The 25,187-nt window shown below is 57.4% G+C and overlaps 1 protein-coding gene across 1 annotated transcript; it reads right to left on the bottom strand.

Annotated features, from left to right (window-relative positions):
• Positions 1 to 2,712: 2,712 nt before the first annotated feature.
• On the bottom strand, positions 2,713 to 14,235 carry DLL4 (delta like canonical Notch ligand 4). The gene is made up of 11 exons (XM_055537406.1): positions 13,863 to 14,235; positions 13,489 to 13,758; positions 12,938 to 12,995; positions 11,881 to 12,144; positions 11,422 to 11,482; positions 11,205 to 11,335; positions 9,573 to 9,742; positions 9,170 to 9,389; positions 7,319 to 8,021; positions 6,726 to 6,834; positions 2,713 to 6,191 (listed from the first exon to the last, which is right to left on the bottom strand). The coding sequence occupies exons 1-11, from the start codon at positions 13,926 to 13,928 to the stop codon at positions 6,186 to 6,188; spliced, it is 2,058 nt and encodes a 685-aa protein (XP_055393381.1). The 5' UTR covers positions 13,929 to 14,235; the 3' UTR covers positions 2,713 to 6,185.
• Positions 14,236 to 25,187: the final 10,952 nt, after the last annotated feature.

Below are 25,187 nucleotides of genomic sequence, written 5' to 3'. Positions count from 1 at the left end.
GGCTTCAGAAGTGAACCTAGAAAAGCAGCCCTACGCAAAATGGGCCTGACTGTGGGAGCAGACTCTTGAGAGCCAGGAACGTAAGGCCTTAAATGACAGCAGCTGGGATGACAACCTGAGGGGCCTACTGCAAAGGGGCAGGAGATCCCAGAACATTTTAGTTCTCTTTTATCAGAGAGCTAGAAGAGGAAGCATTGAGGGAAGGGAGTCACTGATGGAAGTGAAACTGAACGTCCTATAGTCGTAGGATGGGCCTCGCCCAGACATCTGCCACTGTGGGGAAGGGAAAGCAGTCCTAGCACAGGTCAAGGGCACACACCTGTCAGCTAACCGCCAGGGCCTGCTTTGCCTCCAGCATGAGTCAGGAGGAGGCATCACTGGAGACAGACGGTTCGCCCTGCCTGGCAGGGTTTCGGCTCTGCCCTGCAGGGGGTGCCATGACACAGGACAGCCATGGGCCCAGGGCTAAATCCAGACTGCTGGCTCTGACTGTAGCTGCAGCTGGCTTTTTTGGGACCCTGCGTCATGGCCTGAGAGGGTCTTTGGGGATGAAGGGAACATGCTGAGCCCACTCTTGGCCAGAATACTAGCAAGTGCAGGGCTAAAAGCCACTTGTGGTAGATCTCCAAGGGGAATGGGACTCTAGAGGACTCGGGGTCCTGCCGTCATTTCCCACAGCCCAGGTCTCTCTTCCGTTACTCCCCACGTCAGAGGAGGTTGACCTAGACTATTGATGCTCCTTAAATACAGGGACACAAAGAGAAGAAATAGTGGAGGCAACCTGGCATCTCAGCTGCCTCGTTGGTCCAGGGCTACTGCTGGGGACTATCCAACCAGATTCCTAGCTCCTCTCTAGCACCTCTCCTCCATCCTGTGGACTGGGATGGTGAAAGCTCCCAAAGTGGTTTGCTGGCATAAATTTAAAAAAGATTAACCTACCTGGGAGAAATATCAATAACCTCAGATATGCAGATGACACCACCATTATGGCAGAAAGTGAAGAAGAACTAAAGAGCCTCTTGATGAAAGTGAAAGAGGAGAGTGAAAAAGTTGGCTTAAAGCTCAACATTCAGAAAACAAAGATCATGGCATCTGGTCTCATCACTTCATGGGAAATAGATGGGGAAACAGTGGAAACAGTGTCAGACTTTATTTTTGGGGGCTCCAAAATCACTGCAGATGGTGACTGCAACCATGAAATTAAAAGACACTTAATCCTTGGAAGGAAAGTTATGACCAACCTAGATAGCATATATAAAAAGCAGAGGAATTACTTTGCCAACAAAGTTCCATCTAGTCAAGGCTATGGTTTTTCCAGTGGTCATGTATGGATGTGAGAGTTGGACTGTGAAGAAAGGTGAGTACCGAAGAATTGATGCTTTTGAACTGTGGTGTTGGAGAAGACTCTTGAGAGTCCCTTGGACTGCAAGGAGATCCAACCAGTCCATCCTAAAGAAGATCAGTCCTGGGTGTTCACTGGAAGGACTGATGCTAAAGCTGAAACTCCAGTACTTTGGCCACCTCATGCGAAGAGTTGACTTTGACTCGTTGGAAAAGACCCTGATGCTGGGAGGGATTGGGGGCAGGAGGAGAAGGGGACGACAGAGGATGAGATGGCTGGATGGCATCACCAACTCGATGGACATGAGTTTGGGTAGACTCCGGGAGTTGGTGATGGACAGGGAGGCCTGGCCCTGCTGTGATTCATGGGGTCGCAAAGAGTCGGACACGACTGAGCAACTGAACTGAACTGAACCTACCTGGGGAGGCGGGGGAGGGGGAACAGACTTGTTGCTCACAAATATTTTCATACACTAACTCATTTCAACCTCATAGTAATGTACACAAGGTATTACGATTCTCTGAGAGGTTAAAGATAATTAACTAGACGCCTAGCTTCCTAGGTACAGACCATGTTTTATCGCCAATGCCTGGCATATAAAACGTACTCAATTAGTGTGGAAGGAATGAAGAAATGCATGGATTGTCCCAGGTCACCTGGCAATGACAGGTGGTCCTGGAAGAAGCTTCAGCCTCCCAGCTCAAACCTGGTGTCCTTTCTGGCCGGTCCCCGTTTCCTTCCACTCAAGATGCGGGCAGGGATGGCCCAGAGGGCCGTGAGGTGGGGAGGGCGCTGGCTGCGAAAACAACTCAGAGTTTGGGGATGGGCTCGCTTCTCAGGCACAGCTGAAGCATAGTTAGGGGAAAGCATCGCGCTGAGCTTTCTCCAGTCTACTCTCTCTGCTTAGGGGGCCGAGGCCTGGAGGGAGCTCTGCGCGACAAAGACGACACCGAACTCGCGTCGGGCTGCCCCCTCCTCCGGCTCCTCCTGGTGACCTCCAGGGCAGAGAAGGGCTGACCCCGAGCCTTGCGAAGCGACCGCGGTCCCGGTCCAGGTGCGGCCCTGCGGCCGCTCAGCGCCCCCTGCTGTCGGGCAACGGGGCCCAGGCAGTCCCGCCCGATGGCCCGCCGGCGACACCGGCTTCCCGCGGCCGCGGCCCGGCGCGGGCTCCCCGGCCGGGGGCGGGATTCGGGGCTGCAGGAGGCGGAGCCGAGCGGGCGGGGAGTCTCCGAGAAACTCGCGGCCTTCGGCGGCTTCCCGGCCCGGGAAGTGAGCCGGGGTCGGGAGGCCGCAAACAGGAAGTCGGGCTGTAACAAAGAGCTCGAGGGGGGCAGGGGGCGCGGAGCCGCGGGACCTCCGGGGCGCCCGGGGCGGCAGGTGCGCCCGCGCCGCACCTGCCTCTTCCGCCGCCGCTCGGGGCTCCAGGCCGGCTGGGATCCAGCAGTGCCGTGCGCCCTGGGCGCGAGGGAGGGCACGGCCGCTTGGGGAAGGCCACTGGGACCTCCCAGGCGCATCCTCTCCCCGGGAAGGGACACTCACAGTTCCCTGAGTCAATGAATCACTTCCATCCCTTCCCGGAATGCAGCTGGCCACGTGGGGCGGAGGGCTGGGTCGTCATCCTGCGGACCCGCGGGGAGAGAGTGGCAGGGAGGAGGACCCTTGTGGGTCCTCGTAAGAAGTGGAACAACCGCACAACCTGAGTTGTCTAGTGGCCTCATCTAGCCCGGGACGGGGCGGGGGAGGAGTTGGGGAAGGAGGGCGAGGTAAGAGCCACTGTCCTTTTTTTCTATCCCCTGACCAATCTGGCTCTGAGGCAGGAGAGGGAACCCTAGCTGAACCACCCTTCTTCACAGTCTCTCCTTACCTCACCTCCCAAGGTAATATCCAGGTGGTTACCAGCCAGTAAGCCCTGGAAAAGCCATTGTCCTCAAAACTGGAAGTCACCGTGGGTTAGGCTTTCCTTTAGAGGGGTCACTGCCTCCAGGCTAAGGAACTGCTATGCTCTGAATTCTCTTGCTAAATGCCAGTGCAGATTAAGCATGGGTGTTTTGATAAGCCATGAGGAACACTTCACAGTGAGTCCACAGCTATCATCTGGCTTTGTGTCTGCCAAGCCTGGGGCCTCTCCTGTACACCTGAACACTCCATTAGGAAAAACTTGGGTACCTTACCTATGAGAAGGGGCCAAACCCTCAGGGAGTGACCTGGACATCCCAGAGAAAGAAGGGCTTCCACTGTGGCCTGTTCATACCCCAAGTGCCTGGCACATGGCAGTAGAGGTGGAACCTGGCACAAGCTACGGGGTGAAGCTGCCCAGACCAAGTGCATGAGGAGACCCTCTCTTTCCCCAGAAAGCAGGCTTGGTATTAGATCGGGTGAGTGGGTTTGACCAGCCAGCTCCCCTCAGGACTCTCTCCTAAGGACCTGGCAGCCCGTGCAGCCCAGCACAACACGGTGGTGTGGACGTGCAGGCCCGCGGGTGTCCTACCTGTCCCCCACATGGGAGCCTCGTCATCTCGCCTTCGTGTCCCAGCCCAGTTCCCCCCGCCCCCCAGGGCCCGGGAGCTGCTTTCCTGTTTCATTTTGGGCAGGAAGAGTGAGGTCGTGTTGTTCTTCCCCCTGCTGCCGGCTCAGGCTGTGGGAACGGTTCCCTGAATGCTTTCCTGTTTGATACCCTGTGTGTGCAGTGAGGGGAACAGAGAGAAGTGGCAAGGCGTGGAACGTGTGCACTTGGGTGAGTGTGCACGAGCCTCGGTCTCTTGCTCCCTTGTGTCGGGCATAACCACCCAGATTAGGGGTGAATATGCTGTGTATGTCAGGGAGAAGGAGACAAGGGAAGCACGAAGCGCTGCATGTGCTTGGTCTCCACTGGGAGCATCTGCTGGGTCTATTTTGCTTTACTGGACAGACTGAGAGCTAGGAGCATCTGCTCAGCTTTTTGTCAGTGGCTCATTTTTCATCACTTGCTCTCCAGGGGATATGTTTGTGGCTGTAGAGAGAAGACTGTGGCACCCTAGGGACCATCTTGAGCCTTAGAGGAAGCTAGCCATGAAGTCGAGACTGGAAACTCCGTCAAAAAAATAGTGCCTCAGCCAAAGAAACCCGGACTCAGGGAAGCCTCCCTCGTCTTCCTCATCCCCTCTCTACAGTCTTCAGGAAACTCTAGTAGCTCCGGGCAGAACAGGCACAGTGCACCAGCTCTCTTGTCCAGCTGCAAGGAGGACAGACCCAAGGCAAATCCCCTGGCCACGGCTTAAAAAAAGAGCAGGGTGCCAGTCCATCTAAAACCCTGCAGCAGCAGGAAGAAGGGCCCAGACATTATTGTGGTTTAGAGAGACCCTGTGCTCTGACAAGAGACTCCTTTTGAAAAGAGGAAGAGTGGCTGGATTGTCTCCTTCCCCTGAATTCCTGTATCTCCCAGGCTGACTAGGGTGTCCATAAGCCTTTTCAGACTAAGAGAGAAAAGAGGGGTAGAATCAGGTCAGGGGGCATATCCCCCAAGGAATGGTAGGAGCAAGAGGGGGTTGCAGCCAACCTCAAGCCATCAGGTAGAGAAGGCTGGCCCAGGCTGGGGACTAGATGGGTGAAGCCAGGTTCCCCAAGGACTAGAAGAAGACGAGGACCCAGAGCACAGCAGGCCAATCCCAAGTGCATGCACAGGTCCCAGGAGTTCTGCGGGGGAGGTGGGGGGAAGCCGGCAGAAATATGAGAAGGGGAGTCAGAAGGATTCCCACTCTGTCATCACAAAGACAGGACCCAAGAAGTAATAAACTCCTGTACACATCTGTTCCATATTATAAATACACATTATATACAAAATAATGTTATAAAATGTAGAAAGGTCAGTGCTTCTGATTCTTAAATTATTGAAATACTAGACTCCAAAATAAACTACAAAAAAAAAATAAAAACTCATATTATTGATTTCTGAAGATCGGCTTCAAGGGTAGTCCGGGGGCAGTAGTGGGTGTGGGCAGAGCCCAGGCTTGAAGCCGTTAGAATGGGCTTCAAGGAGGGAAGGATCTGGGTGTCCACAGCACCCAGTTTCTCCCTCACCAGAATTTCCATCATCTCTGTCCGGAGCTCCCCAGTTAGGCCTGGTGCCCCTGGCTGGGAAGAGGGGCAGGCCCTCCCCCATCTGCTCACAGGAGCCTGAGACATCCAGGGCCAGAGGCTGTGGAAGCCTGGGAAGGCTTACCAATATCCTTACCCAGAGAGCCCGGGCCAGGGAGAGGATGGGGTGGTGTCAGGAGCAAGGCCCACATGCAGTCGTTGGAAGCATGGGGCAGAAAGCGCTCCTCCTCTCCGCTCCAGGAGCTCACCTCACCTGCAGGGACACTCCTGCCAAGAGCTGCACCAGGTGGCTTCCCGGCTGGCGGATGGCCCTGCCCTTACTGGCCTCCTCTCTCCTCTCTGATTTGGACCCAGCTGTCGCCATGGAGCCCGGGCCAAGGCACTTTTGGAAACACAGATGCCAGTGGAAGCCAGAGAAGCTCCAGGCCCCATGGGACCACTGCCCCTCCCTCTGGAAAATAGGCTGGAGCCCCAAGGAGCCCTCTGAAGGCCGCTGCCGGCAGGGTGGGTCCAAGTGGCACCTCTCCTCTCCTCTGTTCCCCTGGCTGGTGCGGCTGCCAATCTGATGCCAGACAGACACCCAAAGATGTGGAAGGGTACTGCATCTCTTGGCAGGTTCACAGTCTGTCCAGTTCATGCCGTTCCCTCTTCCTCCTGAGAGCAGCACGTTGCATATTAAAAATGTCCCATCCAGGATGCAATGTAAACAATGCAGAAGGAAGGTCCAGCTGCTGGGGTGGAGCTGGGATGTCCTGGGGAGGCTCCTGCCTTATACCTGGGGGGCATGTGGAAAGGGAAAAAGTGGGTTACCCTGGGGTACCAGCACTCCCTCCACGGCTGCCCTGGGCCTCCCTGGGAGAAGCCAGTGAGGCAGGTGGTATGAAGAGGAGGTGGGGCAGCCCTCCTGGTCTTCCGGCCCAACACATACGCATGCCTGGTAGTCTGTGCCCTTGAGGGGGCCAGTGAAGGAAGCCAGTGAGTAGGGGCAGGAGGGGCCCAAGGCAACCACCCTCACCCACCAGCAGCTGGGAAGCAGCTCCCGGGAGCTGGCCAGGTGCCACGGCCGCCCAGCCCAGCACTAACACAGCAGGAAGAGACCGGGCTGGTTCACCACTGCGGCTCCTGTTTCACACCCTCTGTGGCAACGAGGCCAGCAGAGATCCAAGAGCTACTGAACCAGGCCTGCAAAGGAGGGGTTCCGACCCACCCTTCAGGAGCAGCCCCTGGGGTCAAGAGTAACCGGGCCACTTTCTCATTCCCTCAAGGTAGGAGGGCACATGTGAGACGGGAAGGCGGGCCCATCACTCACCTCTGTGGCAATGACACATTCATTCCTCTCTTCTGATATCAAACACACAGACTGGTACATGGAGTCCCTGGGGGAGCATATGGCTGATATCCGACACTCTGGCTTTTCACTGAGGGAACACAAGACAAGCCGGTGAGGGAGAGATGAGCAGAGGGCTGGAGGAGGTGGGGCGCTAAGCTGGACCCTGGAGAGCCAAAGGGAACTGGCCAAGGTGGCTCCGGGAGAAGACACAGGGATTAGGGATACTCAGTGCTAGCCTGGTAGGCAGTTGGGAACAGGCCTTGAGAGAGCCACAGAGGGTCTCAGGCCTGGAAAAGGCCAGTTTGCCACTGGAGGCAAGCCATGCTGGGGGAAAATTGGAGTCACAAGTGACATAGTGTGGACATTTGAATGAATGAATGAGTGAATGGGAAGGAGGGATAAAAGGAGCCTGGAAGAAATCTTATTGATTTGTAGCCTGTCAGCGGCAAGAGCCCCTATTTGCTTAAAAGCAGTCAAGGGCCTGGGGCCAGCCTCCCACCTGTACTGGGGGAGCCCAGGCAGGACCATAGGTGTGACCCTGGGAAGCCCCTGGGCCTCCAGGTGCTGCTTACCTGTGTATCCGCAGTGGCGCCTTCTCCCCTAAGCTCTTATCACTGTGGGAATACTTCCCGGGCAGGATCCCCCGCCCCAGGAGCCCTGGGGCCAGATTATAGTCCAATGTGTGGTTCTGCTGTTTGCCACAGTTGGACTTGTCCAGGCCACAGTCTACTTCCAGCTCCTTCTTCTGGTTTGTGTTCTTGAGCTGGGCGGTGGGGATCAGGTTGTCCTTTTGGAAGTCCGACAAATTGTTCATGGCCTCCCTGCTGCCACCGTCGGGCCGCCTGAGCCGCAGCTGCCGCACCGCCACTGCCACCATGCACAGTAACACGAGCACCACCACCAGCCCCACGCCCAGGGACACGGCCACCCAGGGGAAGGTGGGGGGCATGCTCATGCGGAACTCGCAGCGGCTGCCCACGAAGCCATAGGGGCAGTTGCAGACGAAGTTGTCAGGAGGGAGGCCAGGGTAGCACGTGGCCCCATTGAAGCAGGGTCCCGAGGCACAGGCTTCGGCAGGCATCCGCACCTCGCAGCGCCGGCCAGAGAAGCCGGCTGGACAGGTGCACACAAACCCATTCTCCAGGTCATGGCACGTGCCACCATGGACACAAGGGCTGCGGGCACAGTCGCTGATGTTGATCTCACAGTGGGCGCCAGTGAATCCAGGACGGCAGCGGCACATGCGGTTCGGACCTCGGTTCAGGCACTGGCCCCCTATGGGTACACACAGGCCACAAGTCAGCCATCTCCAGGGAACGCCCCCTGGAGCAGAGGGTGCCCCATCCCAGGAACCAGCTCCGAGCTCAGGTCCTCCTGCCTCCAGGACACAGCCAGCATGTACAGATCCCGCTACAGAGTTCTTTGCATGAAGAGTCAGGAGACCCTGAGTTAAGGATGACCCTGGTCCTCTACGCCTCAGTGGGCTCATGCAGAAAAACCACTGGCTGCTTACAGAGCTTTACAGTAGAATCAAGCAGATATGCTTGGGTTTGAATCTCAGCTGTCTCTCTCTAACTAAGGATCTGGCACCTGCTGCTTTATTTTATTTCTAAGCCTCAGTTTCCTCATATGTTAAATTGGACAAAAATGCTATAGGCTGTCTTTTGAAGGTTAGGTAAAATAATGCATGAAGACACGAGCCCGTGCCTGGTGTATAGTAAATGCTCAAATAAATTATTGTTTCACTTAAGCATCACAACCACATGAAAGAGGACAGGTAGTACATTTTCCCACTTGGTGATGAAGAAACTATGGCTCCGGGGAGTTAACTAGTGACTAGTCAGAGAACAGATTCCATCTCAGCCCTTCTGGTCCCTCTCCAGCCTTCTCCCCTGCACAGCTGTCTGTCTGTCTCCCAGATGGTCACCAGTGGAGCAAGGAGACAAAGACCAAAGACAACATACGTGGTGTCCCCCAAAATACTGAACATTCCAGACACCTTAAGGTTCCAGGTTCCCCATAGCCATGGGGCAAGGTGAGGCCTCCATGAGCCGGGCCCTCACCTGCTAGCCACCTTCAAAAAGGGACATGAGGGCTTCAAAGTCCCTTTCTCTAGCCAGGACTTCTTGGGGAGGGTCAGAGGCCACCCCAGCCAGATCAGGACATGGGAATAGGAATGGAAGCCAGGCTGTGTGCATATTACTTCCTCTCCAATGGCCTGCACCCACTACTAACCTGCTCTTCTTCCAAAGCCACCCAGATGATCAAACAAGCTCTTCAGCATCCAGAGCAGATGCAGATCCATCTCAGCCTGCCCAGAGTGACACACAAGGCCTCTCTCCTCCTCTTGTGACCCTCCCTCACCAGACAGTTCTCTGGGCCCCAGGGCCGATCCATCAGGTTAGCAAGGCAACAGGACGCACCATTGGCACATGGGTTGCTGGTACACCTGTCCACTTTCTTCTCACAGTTGGAGCCAGTGAAGTTGGGGGGGCATTCACAGGCGTAGCTGGTCCCCTGGTTGCGCTCCCGACAGGAGCCGCCATTGAAGCAGGGGGAGTCAGCACAACTCAGGGTGCTGTGTTCGCAGTGCAGGCCATAGTAGCCCGGGGGACACAGGCAGTGGTAGCCATCCTCCTGGTCCTGGAATGAGAGCATAAAGGGGCCAAAGTCAAACCCTGGGGAGCAGGGATTCATGGCTGGGACCTAGCTCCCACCTGCCCATAGTGCCTGCCCATGGTTGCACATTCACTGGCCGCCTGGGGTGGGGATGCCCGGGTACCACCTGGCCAGAGCTCTGCCTTTCTGGGCTGGCCTAGGCCTCACCTTACAGCTGCCTCCGTTGCGACAGGGGTTGCTATCACACTCGCTGAGCTCCAGCTCGCAGTCTACGCCAGTGTAGCCTGGGCGACAGGTGCAGGTATAGCTCCGCTGCCCACTGTTGGAGCATGTTGCCCCATTCTTGCACGGGGAATGGTGGGTGCAGTAGTTGAGATCTGTGGAGACAGGAACCAACTGAGCAGAGCCAAAAAATGGTCTCCATCTCCAGGCTCCATGGAGTGCAAGTTCACTGTCCATGGTCGGACCTGGCACTTCAACCCAAAGTCTTCCAGGTCCAAATACCCTTCTTCCCCCAATGAAATCATATATATCGAAGTACCTAGAACCACATCTGAGGAGTGCAATCAATCAAAGTTGAAAAAACACAGTTGGACACCTGCCTGCAGGTAAGCTCACAAACACATAAAGGTAAGGAAGAGAAGGCGACAGCAAGGCCACATATTGAGGAGGAAGTCAGAAAAGGCTTCATGGGGGAGGGGCAGCTGAGGTAAGCCTGGAAGGGGGCTGCAATTTTAACAGGTGGAAAGAGTACAGGGAAGGCTAGAGCCACCATAGGTGGTTACCAGGCATTTTTTAAAAGCGGAATGTGTTACAGGGGTATTTTGAAATATAAGTCTTTGTTTTCTTATTCGGGGAGGACAGGGAGGGAGAACCAGACAGAGCAAATACAGGGACTGTAAGGGCTATGTTTGAATAAGACGAGTATATGACTGTGTCACCTGGGAGCAAATGGGGGGAGAGGAAAGAGACATGGCAGGAACCAGGTGTGTGTGTGTGTGTTTGAGGGGTGTGGAGGGGGGACAAAGTGATACACACACACACGCACAAAGAATACAGGGGCTGAATTCCAAGCCCCTTGTTGCCAGCAAGTCAGGGCCCAGGCAAGTTCCTTCTATCCTGGCAAGCGTCCTGCCCACCCTACCCAGGCCTGTGCTGGTGTCTCCATGGCAGCAGCCACCCCATTTGACCCTGAAAATGGGAGGAACGCGCTGCAGCTGGCTATGAGGATGAAGGAGAAAAGGCTCCCTCCCCCACCACTGAGGCTGGCAGACCCCCATACAGCCAGAAGAGTGACCGGCCCCCCAAACACCAGGAAGACTGTGGGCTCAGGCAGCTGCCTGGCAAGTGCTACTGGGGAGAACAAGGGAGGCTGTTTCTGCCTCACCGAGAAGGCGGTTAGATGTCACTCCGCCCAGAGGTCCCCCGCACCCACAGCCTCGGGGCAGCCCGTGGGCACACCCCACCAAACAGCTGTTTAGGGGAGAGCTGCTCAAACAGCCCTGGCAGGTAAGCAAACACTTAGGGGGTTAATAGGTAACTACAAGGTCGAAAAAGGAACTGAGCCTGGCACCCCTCTCTCTGGCCTTGTTGGAATTTATGAGGCCACCTTCAGGCTGCCAACTTGTCACCCTCCTGGCTTCTCCAGCCACCCTCTTTCCCTAGCACCTGAGGAAGAAGGACCCACCAGCTCACGTTAAGCCAGTTGTTAAGATCCTTCCAAGTCCCAAGCTCCTTGAAGGATAATGGGAAAAAGTTCATCAGTCATCAAGCAGGAAAGGCCCAGGTGACAGCTCTGGTTTCCACCCCAGCCCATCCCCTCTCTCTGCCCTGACTCACCTTGGTCACAGAACAGGCCTCCCCAGCCCTCATCACAAGTGCATTGCCAGGGGGTGCTGCAGGTGCCATGGCGACAGCCATTGTGGGGGATGCATTCGTTGCACAGGCGGCCCTGCCAGCCCGGGCGGCAGCTGTAGAACAAAAGACAAGCTGGGGGTGAGGTGAAGGCCTGGCCAGGGGACGGCTCCCCCCTCACAGCTTCCGGTCCCCTACTCACATGCACTCTGCAGGCTTGCTGCAGTAGCCATTCTGTTCATGACAGCCAGAAAGACAGATAGCTGAGGGAAAAAAACAGGGCTGGGTGAGGGCGGGATGCCAATGACTCTGAAGTCCTATTCTCCCTCTCCTGCCCTGGGGGTGCCCCCAGCTCTCCTGGGCTTACTTCCCACTCTTGGCCTCCCAAGGGAGCCATGGATGACTTAAAGAGAAATAATGGCACAGGGAAGGAGAATCCAGTGCAATAACGGGGTGTTTGTGGACCTAGCATGATGGGGAGGAACGCTAAGAAGAGAGAGGGCAGAGTCCAAGCCCGTCCTAAGCATCCCCAGCTGTTTCTGAGGCCCAGTTAGTGGACCGCCCAGACCGCTCTCCAAGGGAGGCAGACTGCAGACGACAAGATGCCACTGTGCTTGTTCCGGGGACCCCCCTCCAGGCAGGTGGGAGCTTGGCTGCTTACGCTGTTCGCAGTACTCCCCCGTCCAGCCGGGCAGGCAAGACAGGCTGCCATCTGGCTGACACACGTAGTGGCCGAAGTGGTCATTGCGCTTCTTGCATAGACGCGAGCAGCTGTCCCCATAGTAGTTGTCACTGCAGATGACCCGGTAAGAGTAGCGCAGCCTTGTGAGAGGGCTGGTCTGCTCATCCAGTAACCAGTTCTGGCCCACAGCTAGGGAGCCCTGGATGGCGATCTTGCTGATGAGCGCGTCTGGTGGCAAGGCCTCTGAAGGGGCAGAGGGCCGGGTCAAGGAAGGGCAGCCAGTCCCCAGTAGTGCCAGCAACTGCTGGATCAAACCAGTTGTCCAGATGACCCCCACCTGCCAGCAAGCACGGGCCACAGGAACCCAAGGGTCCCACTGCTTAGCTGCTCTGTATGTGCATGTGCAGAGGGCCTGATACCATTCAAAAAGGGGACAATAGAAGGATGTTAAGATATCCCAGTGTTCTGGAGGCAGATAGGCAGGGGAAAGAGGAAAAGAGGTCAAAATGAGGGGATAAAAGAAAAAAAAAAAAAAAGAAAAGAAAGAAAAGTTCTCCAGGCCTTTGAGGACCCTGGGAGCAAAGGGTCCTCTGGTGCCCATTCAGGGGTTCTGCCCTCAAAGATGGGTAATGCTTTTCTTTTTCCTTTTCAAAGTGAGAATTGTTGTGCTGCTGAAATATCCTTTTCCTCTGTGTCAGAACAACATCCCAAAGCCATTATTCCCTTTCCAAAGGAGCGGAATTCGCGAAAGGTGTAAAATACAGGAAGGGGCCCGTCAGCGGCGCTGGCAGCTTCGGCCTTTCTCACCGCCGTGCTCCCCGCGTTCCCACGCCAAAAATAACCCGCAGGAAACGCAATTGTGCTCAGAGTCCAGGCAGCGGGCGGAATCCGAGCGTCCAGCGCGGGGCGCAGCTCCCAGCCTAGCTGAGCGTCCTGCCCCCCACCCCCCACCCTGCACTTCCCCCGCCTATTACAGATTAACTCTTTCGGCGCTGCGCCGTGTCGCCCCCCTGTGGCCGCGAAGCGAGCTACTCACCTGGCCGCAGGTCATCTCCTGGTGCGTGCCAAGCTTCAATAATGAGTGAGAAGGTACCCTGGGAACAGAAAGGAGGGGGCGGGGGAAGACAGAGAGATGGCAAGATGAACAGGGGATGGTGGGGGTGCCTTTCGGCAGCCGGTTTAATTAATCTAATTGCAGGATACAGTTACAGCACCCGGGTCAACATAACGGGTCTGTGCTCAGCAGCGCGCGCGCGAGCAGGGAAGGCGAGAGAATCCCGGGTAGGAGGAGAGTTGAAGAAGGGGTAATGTACGGGGGAGTCTTTTGGAGGTGAGGAATAGCTGGGGTGGCAGGTGATGAAAATCGTATCCCAAGATCTAGGAGAAGATGGAACGTAGAACTGGGAAAAGAGAGACTGGTGAGAGCCTACAGGAGGGTGAGGTCCCAGGAAAGAGTCGGAAAGAAGGATCAGAAAAGAGTGCCCCCCCCTTTTTTTTGGAGGGAGTGAGGAAATCTAGAGAGAGGGTTTGTTCCCAGGCGAGCCCCCTTCTCTCGTGATCTCCCAGTGCGCCCAACGCTGTACTCACCGGCCAGGTGAAATTGAAGGGTAGTTGGAGAGGGTTGCGTCCCCCGCCGCTACTGTCGTCTCCGACGGCGAAGGAGTTGGTGCCCAGCACAGGCGTGGAGACGCTGCCGAAGGTGCAGGGCCCGGGAGAGACGACCGCCTGGAAGTGCTTAAGGCAGACGCGGAAGAAGGTTCGGCAGCCAGGTTCGCACGGCCGCCCGCTGGCTAGTACGCCGCGCTCGTTGGCAAACTCCTGCAGCTGCAACTGGAAGACTCCGGAGCCGGTCGCGGGCTATTGCACAGGGACCAAGAGAAGGAAGAAGGGGAGCGGTCAGCTCGGTGGACGCCCGGGGCTCAGGCCCCGGGCGCGGTGGGAGGGAGTGGTGGGGACGTTACCTGCTGCCAAAGTGCCACCAGCAGCAGTAGCGCCCAGCCCGAGGCGCGACGGGACGCGACTGCCATCCCCTGGGGCGTCGCTCTCTCCACCCGCGGGCTAGGAAGCTTTCCCGCGCGTCCCACCGCCGGAGGGGTCCCTGAAAAGCCAGGCTCCGCTCGGGGCTTTCCTTCCGCCTCTCCTTCGCGCTAACTGCGCTCCAACTGCCGCGGTAGGTAATCCAGGTGAGGGCGGCTGGGTGGCAGCCGCTCTGAGGACGTGTCCTCGGGTTAATCCTGGTGCTGTAAGCAGGCTAGAGTCCGGGTACGCGGCACTGAGGCGGCTTGAGCTGCGGCTCTTGGCCTTGCGTTCACTGACCGCGCTCAGAGCCGCTACTGAAACCTGCGCTCTCCCGAGCTTTCCTTATATATATTGGCTCCTCTCTTCACCCGCCTGTCACTCAGACTCGTGGTCACTCTCCCCTCCCCTCCGGCCTCTAGCTGCTACAGTTCCAGCGCCGCCCGGAGGGGCCTCCGCCCCCGCCTTCCCCCCTCCCCGCCAGCCAGTCAGGCACAGGTCCCCGCCCCTCTGGGCCGCTCTCACTCAGCTCCTGGGTCCCCCAGCTCAGAGCATGCCGAGGTGACCAGTTCTCCGCAATTGCGGGGTTACAGGAGGAGACATTGGCCTCGGGAGGACTAAAGGGAGCACCAGCGGGAATGGGGCGAAAGATGAGCTAGTGGTTCCCGGATGGTAGAGGGGGCGGAGACACTGGGGAGTCCCCGTGGGCGGAGTGTCCACGGCCGGCGTTAGTTACCTGCAGCCCTCGAGCAGGTAAAGGGAACTTAAGCTCAGAAAGCGAAACCAGCGCTGAAGGACTCGGATCTCCTTTACCCTCCCGCAGCTTCGGGAGCCCTGACGTCGTCGGCCCCCAACCTGTGAGCGTCCATCCGCCCCGCACCCTACCACCCTACCACCACCCTGCGCAGCAGGGAAGCCAGCGGACGCATTAACATCTCTATGGCCAGTGCAGACTAGGCGAGGGGCCAAGCGTCCAAGGCTCGGGGGCTCGGTTCCTCCACCTGATGGGCATCTCCCTCCCCAGTTGCAGGGGGCGTGTCCAGCGCGTGCCTCCTCCCTTCTGCTTCCCGCCTGGGCTCGGCGCGTGCCAGTCCCAAGACGCGTGGTCCCCGTGCTGGGGGTAAGGGGGCGTGGTCCCCAACATAGAAGAAGGGGGGCGCGTCCTCAGCTGTATGGTAATAAGGGTCTGGTTCCGCCTTCAGCGCCTCTTCTCACCTGGGTTTAGCTTCAGCTCCAGCGCCTACCTTCTCCCCTCACCCCAACAGCCTCAAGCCCTGGCCCCCGCGTCCTGTCGCTCCGTTGGGGCAAGGAGGAACTCTCCTGGCTCCAGAGTTGGCTCAAGCCACCAGAGTCCAGGTGAGGGGCCGAGGTCCGGCAGACCCGGGTCCTCTACTCCTTGGGTGACATGTAGGTTGGAACTGGAAGCGCGCGGACTCGTTTGAGTTTCAGGCGGCTTCCCCCGTCTTTCCTTAGCGTCTTCCCTGGGTGGCCCCACTTCTCAGAGCGGCGGCAGTGCAGCTGCTTTCCCGGAACCCGCGTGATCCCCGGAGGCTTTAGACCCCGGAGGCCCGGCTTCTCCCAGTGTCGGGGGGTGCAGGAGAGCTCTCCCTCTGAGACGCTGAGGGCAGCGGGGCCCTGTGGCTTCAGCTGTCAGCCCGCCCGCACAGCTATGGCTCTCGTCGGGCGATAAGATCGGTGCGGGGGGAGCAGGGACGCGGCGCGGGCCCGGGGGAGTCTTGGAGGGGCACGGCGCAGAGCTCAACAGCTGCCTAGATCGAGTATGATCTGATTTTTTTTTTTTTTAACTTGAGGGTGGTAGTGTGGACTGGGGGAGAAGGATGAGAAACAAGAGGTTGGGAGCGTGGGTTGGGGGAGGGGCGAGGTGAGGAGACGGGCTCCGGGGTCCCCCACGCATGGCCACCCCTCCCAGCCACCATCTGGCGCGAGCGGGTTGGCGTGGGGAACCGAGGTGGGGCGGGGGCCGGCAGATGGGCCCAGGCTGCGCTCCAGAGTTAATGTAGGTTATGGACAGGCGGAGTCCCCAGGCCACAGGGAGGGGGAGCCCGGGGTTGGCCTCCCAGCGATCTTGACAAGTGGGTTCTCCGCCCATACCCTACGGGTCCCTTAGTCGGGTCCCTTAGTCCTGCCTAGGGTGCCAAAGAGTGCCCCTCACTTTCCTCTGAGGTGGTATCCAACCCTATCTAGTTCTGTCCTTTTCAACCCAAAAATCCTAGTGTGAGAGTTCATTAATAAGAAAAAACAAACAAACCCCAAAACCTGGCTCCTTATCTGGCTCTGGCTCTAGCCTGACACTCAAGGGAAACATCCAGTCCCACCGGAGACATCTTGCTCAGTATTGGAAGAACCGAACACTCTCCATCCCTCTACACATCCGGACTAACGCGCCTATAAGCACTTTGCAAACAGTCAAGGACCAAACACAAACATCATCATTATCCTCAGAATCAAGAATTCTTGCAAGGGATCCAAGAAATAGAAATCCTCTGACCTCTAGAGGAAAGGGTTAAATTATCTTCCCCATCAAAAGGCATTCAGGAAGCACCTATTTGCTAAGGGGTGGTGTCCCAGAAGTTCATTTACTCCCCTAGGACTCTAGGATGTGGTCTTTGGCCCTAAATACCCACTCCAGTGTGCTGGGGTCCTGCTTTGCTCACATTTGCTGAGCAGGAGAGGGTCGCTTTGTGAGCAAGAAATAGAAATGTGAAGACTTCGCAACTGGAGCTCCTCCACTTTCCTCCCACTTGTGACTTGTGGCCCAAAACGTGTCCGGGGGCTCCCAGGAGCAATAGGCTGTGAGGGTGTCAGAGGATGAAAATCACAGTGGGGTGGGACCCACGAAGACGTGTGTGGACCCTGCTCCTATGCAGACCCTGGGCCAGGCTCTGGAGAGAGGGCATGGAAGCAAGGCCCCAGGGACCTGGGCTTCCTTGGACCGACTGTGGGCCTTCGAGGGTCCACGGCTCCTCATCTCCACCAGCATCCACAACACTGCCCAACATCTGGAGCCCAAGGAGGGTCGAGGCCTGGCTTCAAGCAAGGCCCACAGCCTCCACCCCAAGAACCTTTGGCTTCTGCTGTCCTCTCCGTTTGGCCGCTGTACACAGTGACCCCAACAGGCAAGACCCGCACCTGGGGCCCGGAGGGGGCAAAGTTGTCTTGAAGCCTTGCCCCCAAGCTGACTCCCAGTGATTAGGGTGCGACCGGGACCGAGTAGAGCCTCAGGCCCCTTCCCCTACTCGGTAGCCTTCGCGCCCCCACCCGGTGGGAGGGGGCGGCGCGTCGTCCCGGCTTTCAGCGCCAGATTGCACACTCACCCCCGAGACAGCCTTCTCTGCGGGAAGACCTGCGCCCAGGTAGGAGCGCGATGGGGGCAGGGGACAGCGCCCACCGAGAGGGTCCAGGGGTAGGGGAGCTAGTCTGGCTTGGGCGGGGCGCTTAAGCCTTAAGGGGCGCCGCTGCGGTCGCTGCGGAGAAGGGGCCACGTGCAGGGAGCGGCGGCCCGGGAGCTGCACAGAAGGCGGGGAGATTTGCAAACTGTTGCTGCCACATGGCTGCTCCATTCGATCCATTCACATTAAAATGAGGCCGGCGCGTGCCTCATCTGCCGCAGGGCGCTGCCACGCGTCAGCCCGGCCCGCCGCGTGCCAACTGGGGCAGTGGGGCTGGCAGGGCCTGGCAGCCGTGGGGGCGCAGCCCGAGCCCCGAGGCCAGGCGGCGGGTGGGGGAGGGGGGCCGAGCTACCCTAGCCGCTCAGGCGCCGCAGTTTCGCGGACCTTGGCCCTGCAGTTGGGAGCGAGCCGACGTGAAAGGACCAGGACCGACGGGTTTCGGAGGGGGGCCGGGATCGATGCCGCCGCTCCCCGCAGATGCGCCCCAGCAGCGCTACTCTCCATCTGCCGCTGCTCGCACCTGCCGGTCAATAAATCGATTTTACAATTTAATGCAGCAGCTTCCCGCCCGCCTGGGACAGATGCCGCCGCAGAACCACCTCCGCCCTCGCCCCTCCCCTCGAGGGGCGCCAGCGGTTAGGGCCGGGATTCCCGCTCGGCAGGCGGCGCCCCGCGGGGCCTCTGTCACCTCTCTCTGGAGTCCCTACAAGGAACTGCCTGCTCTGGGTCTTTCCCGCGGGACAGAGCGGGTTTCCCATAGGACAGGCCTGAAGCTGGTGGAGGAGAGAAGAAGATGATGACTTGGTGGTGGCCTTCAAGACTTATTTGGGGGCTTCACAGGGGGAAGACAATGCAGTGGCTGATGATAAGACGTGAGAGCCCCTGTGAGAAAGGAGGAAGGGGTAGCACCAGGGACACTTGTGCTGATAGCCACTGGGTTCTGAAGAATCTCCATGGCAGAGCCCAGGAGGGTTGAGGTGGAGTGGGGCCTCTCCTCCACCTCTGCCTGAGTGGGGTGAATAAGCATGACGCAGACCTGACTCTTGGCACTTCTCAACCATATGGTCTTGGGCTTGTAATTCAACTATGGCTCTACACCTTAGTTTTCCTGTTTGTGCAGTGGGGATAAAGGATGGGAGGGCAACTGAATATGCATTTGCAAATGAGTTCCAGGAGAAAAGAACAGAAAAAAAGGAGAGCTGAAGGCAGTTATAAAGGATGAGGCAAAGGAGCAGAGGATGGAAACAAAGCCAGGAAAGCTAGGTGGGGCTTGGAAGGGAGACTGCACAACCTCCACTGGAAAAGGCCCTGTGCGGGTCTTTTGTGAGAAGAGGGCCAGAAGGTTCTCAACTGAAAGCAGAAGTCTGGAGCTTAGAGACTAGGTTTAGAGATGGTTTGGAAGAACCAATTGCCCATGACCACATGACCCTCCAGCCAGGGCCCAATGTAGGTCTCAAGCTCTCACCCTTCCTCCTTCACAGCGGGGTTTCAGAGCAGAGGCACTGGGAGGAGAAGTCAACTTCTGGACAGCCCTGCTTATTGAGGGGTCTCAGTCCTCCGTGCATCAGCAAGAGGGCACACAGACTGGGCTGGGCTGTCCATTGGTTTATGGCTCATGACTGATGACCCAAATGTCCCAAGGAAAGGATGTCCAAGTGGGTGAGGCCATTACACATGAGTCAGAGTGCCTGCTCTGGCTCTCCATAAGACCAGGAGGGCTTCCCACCTTCTCTTTGCCAGGCTCCCAGAAGCCTGCAGGCCTGGACTAGCCCCATTCTCTGTCTCCTTTACCTTCTCAGAAGACTGGGGCAGATGGTGTCTAGGGCTGGGGCAACTGCTCTGGACCGAACCCTCTCCTTCTCAACAAGAACAGCTTTGGCCTGAAGAGACAATGGGCCCAAGAGAGAAGCAGCTGAGGGTCCGTCCCTGACCTGAGAAACCTCTTCGTCCCTGACCTGGGAAGCCTCTTCTGACTGTGTAGGAAGGAAGCGCTCCCTAGGCTTCCTGTGTGCTAGTTAAAAGGAAAGAAGGAAAGAGAGGAAGGCAGGGCAGAGACCTACTGGCTGGAAGCAAGGGCCTTCATTGGTGGTGACCTGGCAGCTGCCCCAGCTTCATTTGCCAAACCCAGGGGAAGCCTGGAGAGCTAGGGCCAGGAGCCATGCCGCGGGTATTTCCAGCCACAGATGAGTCCAGGGTTTATGGCAGCCTCCACGGCAACTTTCCCAGATCCCCTGGCTTCCCCTTCCCTAGCTCCTTCCTGTCCCCACCCTACAAATTAGGAGGGAGGCCCCGGAGAAGGGAGGGAAGGCACTTCGTGGAGACCCTCAGGCTGCAGGCCTTGCCCAGCCTGCCCTTGCCTCCTGCTGGGTCTCTCAGGACAGAGGGGACTCTGAGAGGGCTCACAGGGCTAGAGAACAGAGGGCATGGGACAAAGGCATTGCTGAGAACAGGGAACCTTCTGCCAACCGTGCTGAAGGACAGAGTGGGATGGGGAGCAGAGCCTGAGTTGAAGGTAAAGGTTCAGGCGCCCCCTCAGCCCTCTATCTGGGACCAATTTCTCTGCCCCAAGGATTTTCTTCCCTCTCACTCTCTAGCCCCCGCCCTGAGTGTGCTAGCCTCCATGTCCTCTGCTCTTGTCCCCTCCCCAGCATACAGCTCACCTGTCCCTGAAACCTCTCTTTTCAGTAAACGTTGACAGGTGGGAAGCTCTCGCCAGCCCCGCCCGCCTGCTCAGCCCTCACTTTCCTCTCCTGGCTCTGGCCTCTGTTTAGCATCAAGGCCCAACATTGCACCTGACCCCTCCGTGTCCTCGTGTGCACTTCACCTTGCTCTGCTGAGCAACAACTCATCTCCTGGAAGAAACTCTGACCTCTCTTCATTTCTCCACATGACCTCTGATCTCTGGGCCCAGCCTCCACCCAGGACTTGAAGCGAGGAAGAGATAGGTGCTGGGGTCACAGCTCTCCCTCTCTGCAGCCCCAGAGCCTGGGAGTAGGGACTCCTCAGATGGGCCAGGGTCCCCTCCAGCCTCCCTGGGGGGAAAGGTCAGGCTAGAACCAGGAAGTGCTGTGCTTCACATATTCTCACACACAGAGAAAGAAGCCAGGGGCAGGTGCCAGCTCCATGAACAGCGTCCTGAGCAGGTCCCTGAGGAACAGCTCCCTGAGGAAGGCTGAGGAGCAATCTGACTGCCATGGTCAAGTAGGTGATGGGTCTTAAGCAGAGAATGGGGACCAACTGACTCCGTCTCCCACCACAGTCAGAATGAGAGGAAATGGGCTTCAATCGTGGCAGGAAGGATTTAGGTTAGACATATGGGAGAACTTCCTGTGACAGTGTCTACACTATGTATCCCAGTCATTAATCCACGTTGAACTCTCCCCTGGAGTTGATGAGAAATGCATGTTGATGCTGCTAATGAGTAACTTGTCTTGCCTGTGATTAGTCAAGAACTGCCAACCCAGAGGATTTTCCTTGTCCAGGAAGAAGTCCAGGGAGGCCTGAGAGGCACTAGGACCTGGGCCTCCTCTCAGCCCTGAGGGGTTTGGGGACAGTGTTAGACCACTGTGGGTCAATGTTCTCTGCCTCTCCTGCCTCCAGTCCTCTGGCTGCTGCTCTTAGGTCCAGCCCTGTGGAGCTGTCCAACCACTTGAACTTTGCAGCAAAGGGGCAGGCTTACTTTAAGGTCTGGGAACTCACAGAGAATTTCCAAAGCAATGGTGAATACCTAGGATCTCCACCACCAGGGGCTTCAGCACCAGCCTTAACTATTTCTATAAGTTTAGAAATAGACAGGCTTTAGCCTGGTTCTGTGCCCATTCACCCAACTCTCATGAGTCCTGCTCAGGCAGCACGAACATTTCCACTGCTGGAGTCATCCTGCACTGAGATCCCTGTGTCACCCCGTGGCTATGGTCGACACCCTTGTCTCTTGCTTCCCTTACTCTCCTAAGAGGCTTGATCCCCTACCCGCATTACCACCACCCTTCTCTAGGTAAGGAGGAAGCTGGGAAGACCTGGGATGGGTCTATCAAGTGGGCATCAAAAGAATGCAGGCAAAAGACCTGCTCCATTTGCAGCATGGCTCTGTGCACCCCCATAATGGGTCCTCCTGGGTCAGGGCCTATGCATGTGGTACATGTACACTCAGAGTTTGGTCCATCAGTAAACCAGTTGTGAATGAGGTTGACTATGTGCCTAGCACTGGGCTATGGTCAGTGAGGCTAAAAGGAACATCAGATTCAGTTGCTAATGCCTACGGGACATGCAGATAACATTGACAGTCCTGAAAAGGAATGTGATGTCCTGAAGAACCAGGGTTCAGAGAGGCGTGGGGGACCCCAAGTCAAGGGAGGCTTTCTGGGTGGACTGGGGAAACACACTGAACCTGGAAAAAAAGAGCAGGACATAGAAAAAGAGAAGAGAGGGTATTCCTGCCAAGGAGGGTGGAGGGAGGAAAAGGATCAGGTAGAAACTAAGTAGGTATGGCTGGAGTGGACTTTGTATGTGGAGGGTAGTACATGACATTGGACAGAATATGGAGATCTATCAGGCAGATTAATTCAGCCTTGATCGATGGGCTTTCAAATTGTGGTGCTAGAGAAGATTCTTGAGAGTCCCTTGGAGACCAAGGAGATCAAACCAGTCAATACTAAAGGAAATGAACCCTGAATATTTATTGGAAGGACTGATGCTGAAGCTGAGGCTCCAATAGTTTGGCCACCTGTTGTGAAGCACCAACTCATTAGAAAAGACTCTGATGCTATGAAACATTGAAGGCAGGAAGAGAAGGGACGACAGAGGATGAGATGGTTGGATGGCATCACTAACTCAATGGATATTGAGTTTGAACAAGCTCCAGGAGATAGTGAAGGACAGGGAAGCCTGCTGAACTGAATAGAGCGTGCTGCAGTTCATGGGGTTGCAAAGAGCCTTACACGACTTAGCAACTGAACGACGACAACAACGGGGAGCCTTTGGGTTCTTGAGCCGAGGAGGGTGTTCAGCCATTATCTGGCAGTGGTGCGCAGGTGGTCTGGAATAGGGAGGTGCAGACGGAGGGCCAGAGACAGCTCGAGCCTTTCTGCATCCGTTGCTGGTGGCCAGGTGTACCCCAATGCCTGGGTCCTGTCCTTAAGATGTCTGGGCACCTGAGGTTGCCAGACCCCTGATGACCTGCTGGGAGAGGCCCCACGCTTTCCTTGCCAGCAGCTGCTCTCTCCTTCCACCCCAACTTAGACAGAGCCCTGTAAACAGGAGCAGCCTCAGGGCATCCCTGACTCCTATACTGAGCATGGGGACTGCTTTGCCTAAGCCACCTCTCACACCCATCCCGCCCCCTTTCCTCCTTTTTCCCTCAGAGGCCTGAGGCCCTCCCTGGAAGCCTGCCTGAAAGAGGGTAAAGGGTTGGGTCAAGCCCACTGCAGGAATCTACAGGTGTCTCAAGGGAATGAGCTGGGGCCTTATATCTAGAAACTCAGGATGAGGTAAGCTCTCAAGAGCACCTAGGCCCACCCCATACTCTACACCCATGTGCTTGAATACCTCTAGAGACAGGACCCTCACCTCCTCAGGCTGATCCTGCTCCTTAGGTGGTTCTGGTTATAGAAAGTACATCCTCTGGTTGATCCCAAAGTCCTGCTGTGATCAGAGACTGGTGGTGTGGGAGAGCTCTGTTTGGGCCTCGCTGAGGGGCTTCTGGAGTGGCACCGCCAGAGGGAGGGTCCACCAGCCTCTTGGGTCTAAGGTGGCTCTGCTGGGTCTTGAGGGCCTCCCTGCTGCGCCTGCCTGGCGCCCTGGGCTGGGGCAGTTTAACCGTGAGAAGTGTCAGTCAATTCCCAGCTCGGCTCCGGAGGTGGGGCAGCAAGGGCGAGGCCAGGCCAGCCCCGTCAGCCTTGTCAGCCTCACCGGGAGGCCAGGCTAGGGTCAGGCTGTCGCAAAGGCCGGCCCTCCCCAGGCTGAGATCATCGCCCTCCGGCCTCCATGGCAGCCCCCACCCCCAGCTGAGCTCACTGCCCTGGCCCGCTGGGGGACATTGTTGTCTCCTGGGCCCCTCCCCCGGGCTCAATGAGCTGTTTGTTGGCATGTCCGGCGCGGGCAAGGGGAGGGCGGGCACGGGGCGCCCGCACACAATGGGGATTCCGTCCATTCTGAGGTGGCTGCGGGAACCAGGCTGGCTTTGTCCCTGGGACCCTCATTCCCACCATTTAGCGGAGCCGGAACTCCAGGCGGAAGGCCCCGTATAAGAACAACAATGTCGTCACCCCGTCTGTGGGGGAGGGCATTGTGGGCCAGGCCTCTTGGGGCCCATGGGACCCACAGTTCAGGGCAACCTGAGGAGCACTTGGGACAGGTCTCAGGGCTGAGGCTGTGCCTCAAATCTGAGGGAGACTCAGGAGGCAGGTGACCCCCGCCACCGCATGCCCTGCCGGTGCATCTGCAGCCCGCAAGCGTGGAAGGTGCTTCCCTGGCATCTCTAGCTGTCTGCAGCTCCTCCGGGTGCAAAGATGAGAGCTAAGGTGCAGAAGGGGGCGAATGTACCCTGTACGCCCCGTTTGGGTGATGTGCTGTAGAGGTGCTGAGCTCGAGGCAGCCTGACCCACAGGCCTTTCTGGATGCAACTTGGGCAAAGACCTTTGCTCAAAGCTGGGCTCAGGCCCATTTCCGAGCCTCTAACTCGGCAGGCCTGGCCCTTCGGAAGTGGCGCTGGCTGCTCAGACAACAAGTGTTTATTTTCCAGGGTGAGGGGAACAGGACGTCACCGCGTTTCCCTCCTGCCTGGTGCTGCAGTGGTTCTCACAGTCTGGGCACTGGTGACATCACCAGCCTTTCCTCCTTGGTCCTGGCCTCCTTGCCTCTCCCTCCCCCCACCGCACACTCTGGCCAGGCTACACCGTTCTGAAGCTCCTGCTTCCGGCAAGGGCACTTCTGAGCAGGTCCTCATGGAAGGCGTGAGGGTGGCCGGGAAATTACTGGATCAGCCCCTCTCTACTGCCCTTGGCATTCAGGCCAAGCCTGGGGATAGCCCCTTCTTGCTCACCCTCACCAGAGCACTTGGTGTCCCACCGGGCACGCTCCTAGAGTGATGCTGGCCCTTTAAGGGTCTTGGGAAGCCAGAACAACAGGAAATCCAAACGGCCTCATTAGGCAGCTCAGAGCTCAGCACAGTAATTAGTGCCCTGAAAACAAAACAAGGAAAAGCAGGTGGTGGTGCCCCCCCCTCCAAGTCTCGGCTGCCCCCGGCGTGGCCTGTTAGTACCCAAAGCTAGGCAGCTGGGACTGGAGCCCCTCCCTTCTAAGCCCCCTCACTCCAAGCTCCTGAAGCCTGCTGCGTGCTGCCCAGGCCAAGGGTCAGAGCCTTAGCTTCTGGGGAGCAGGCAGTGGCTTCTTGGCCAATCATTTCCCCCTGGGGGAGGATGAAACTCCAGGGACCTGCACTGGGGCTTCCCCTTTCCTGTAGCCAGGTGGCCACTTGTCCACAGCATTTTCCACCTGTTTGGAAAGGGCTGTGATGAAGGTTGGGAGCCGGGGTGGTCTTCTCCAGGGGGAAAGGGGAGACCCCTGAGAATCCCAGGCCAAGAAGGGAGAATCCTGGTCTGTAGTCCAGCCTTTCAAGATCTCTGGTGATTCTGCAGGTGGGCAAGACAACTTGGACAGCAGGAATGGTAACCCACTGGCCCTCTGGACAGACCTTGAGGACCTGTAAGCCCTTCACCTGGTAAAAGCCTGACCAGAAGCAAAAAAAGACCCTAGTGAGTTCTCTTCAGTCAGGCCCCAGGCCCCAGCTCATTCTACCCTCCACTCTCCCCCATCTGATGCCACTGGAACCCCACCTTGTCCCAGACCCCCGAGAGATCTTTT

The sequence above is a fragment of the Bubalus kerabau genome, chromosome 10, assembly GCF_029407905.1.
Source record: "Bubalus kerabau isolate K-KA32 ecotype Philippines breed swamp buffalo chromosome 10, PCC_UOA_SB_1v2, whole genome shotgun sequence".
Taxonomy (NCBI): Eukaryota; Metazoa; Chordata; class Mammalia; order Artiodactyla; family Bovidae; genus Bubalus; species Bubalus kerabau.
The sequence above is the reverse complement of the archived record's forward strand: the minus strand, read 5'-3'. Positions and strand labels throughout refer to the sequence as shown.

Excerpts from the sequence above, each read along its gene's own strand:
- DLL4 (XM_055537406.1), bottom strand. The coding sequence starts at position 13,928 with ATGGCAGTCGCGTCCCGTCGCGCCTCGGGCTGGGCGCTACTGCTGCTG. Across the intron at positions 13,759-13,862 it reads TGGTGGCACTTTGGCAGCAG|CCCGCGACCGGCTCCGGAGT; the intron begins GTAACGTCCCCA and ends CCTGTGCAATAG. Across the intron at positions 11,336-11,421 it reads AGCAAGCCTGCAGAGTGCAT|CTGCCGCCCGGGCTGGCAGG; the intron begins GTGAGTAGGGGA and ends TTTGTTCTACAG.